Source organism: Dendrobium catenatum, unplaced genomic scaffold, assembly GCF_001605985.2.
Source record: "Dendrobium catenatum unplaced genomic scaffold, ASM160598v2 fragScaff_scaffold_353, whole genome shotgun sequence".
Classification (NCBI taxonomy): Eukaryota; Viridiplantae; Streptophyta; class Magnoliopsida; order Asparagales; family Orchidaceae; genus Dendrobium; species Dendrobium catenatum.
This window is the reverse complement of record NW_021318815.1, coordinates 37012-38668: the sequence shown is the minus strand read 5'-3', so window position 1 is coordinate 38668 and position 1657 is coordinate 37012. Positions and strand designations below refer to the sequence as shown.

The following is a 1657-nucleotide window of genomic DNA, read 5'->3' as shown; positions in this document are numbered from 1 at the left end:
AAACAATTCTTTTATATTACTTTTTTATCATTTAGAAATTTTTTTAGAGTGGCCTAAATTTTTATTTAACCAATATTTCTTTTCAGAATCTTGCTAATAATTTTTTAGATCCATTTATCAACTAAACTATGTGACAGCCCCTATTTACCTTGCATATTAAATTAAGATCAATGTAGTAAATTCTGAACCAAATGCCCTTCAAATTGACTATATTTATCCACTATACCCATCTCCCACTGGCTTCCTTTTAAGAGAGAAATTATTCTGTGCGGAAACTAGATGCGAAATGTCGTTTAGAGATCAATCAAAATGCACCATATCAACAGTACTGAGTCGCGGTATCGAACGAAAGGATGATGTGATGCATTCGAAATGATCTTCAAACGACGTTTCGCATCCACACAGAATAATTAATCCTTTTTTAGGACTCTATGTTCAGTATAACCCCCTTTTCTCTTATTTGTTGAGCTGAAACAATCACTAATGGTTTTGAAAAACTCAGAAAAAGAGAAGAGTGACGTCCCACCAAACTCCTCTTTTCCTTCGTCGCTAAGCTGCTTCCTTTCCCTTCCTTCTTCACATTTTCCTCAAACCTTTAATAATGCATCTACATATACCCCAAACTATCCGTTATAAATAAGCCGCAAACCCTCCTCACCCAGTTCCTCTCATGGTCTTCTTTTCTATGTTTACCTCTAGTTTCTTATTTCTTTTATCCTACCATGGAACTACACTCCTCTGTTAAAGCTAAGCAAGCATGGAATTTCTTGAGGTTGGCCTTCTTCATGATGAGAAAAGGGCTCCTTTCCAAGCGAAAATTCCTCAGCTTGGAGATGAATCTTATAATGAAGAGAGGGAAACTCCTTGGAAAGAACCTGGGAAGCCTCATTGCTAACCACCACCATTCCAAAAACAAGCACCTTTCCCCAGCTTCCCACATCAGTAATGGCTTCCATGAGTATGAATTTTCCTGCGAAAATAGCCCGAATCCGGTCTTCTTCCACATGAACACAAGTCGCATTCGTAGTTACTTCCCCTGTATCAGTGCCGCAGCCGGCGGCGAAGCTGAAGATCAGCTGCGCATTGAATGCTCACCACAATGCTCTTACAGTACTCCTGGAACTCTCGTTAATGGAGAGAGGAGGAGGAGACCGGTTCTTCTATCACCTTACTCTGTTAGAGTTTCTAACTTTTCGATGGAGGATGGAGGCTATGATGGGGAGAGCTATGAGGTGGATAAACAAGCAGAGGAGTTCATCAAAAGGTTTTACGAGCAGCTTAAGGCCCAAAGCCCTGCGTTGCTGCAGCTACAAGACGACGAGCGTTAGGCGCTAAGGATATCTGAATTAATAAAGATGTGGATGAATTTTGAAAAAGAAACAAAATTTATGTCTGAATAAAATATTTTGATGCATTTTTAGTTCGAATGGATTTTAAAGATTTTAAATTTATGTTAAATTAGTATAATTTAAGATATGCATCATATATTTAAAATTTTAAAAATTCATTATGATATAATTTTTCACGTATTTTAAAGTCAATTTAGTTAATTTTAAATTTTATGTATTATATTTATTTTAAAATAAATATAATAAATTTTAATTAGGATATCTGATGGACTAATTTTTCCCCCTGAAAATTGCACAGAGATAAGAAA

General features: G+C 36.2%; 1 protein-coding gene across 1 annotated transcript; it reads left to right on the top strand.

Annotated features, from left to right (window-relative positions):
- Nucleotides 1-447: 447 nt before the first annotated feature.
- Nucleotides 448-1424, top strand: LOC110100503. Its single transcript, XM_020828032.2, has one exon. The coding sequence runs from the start codon at nucleotides 723-725 to the stop codon at nucleotides 1326-1328; it is 606 nt and encodes a 201-aa protein (XP_020683691.1). The 5' UTR covers nucleotides 448-722; the 3' UTR covers nucleotides 1329-1424.
- Nucleotides 1425-1657: the final 233 nt, after the last annotated feature.

Excerpts from the sequence above, each read along its gene's own strand:
- LOC110100503 (XM_020828032.2), top strand. The coding sequence starts at position 723 with ATGGAACTACACTCCTCTGTTAAAGCTAAGCAAGCATGGAATTTCTTG.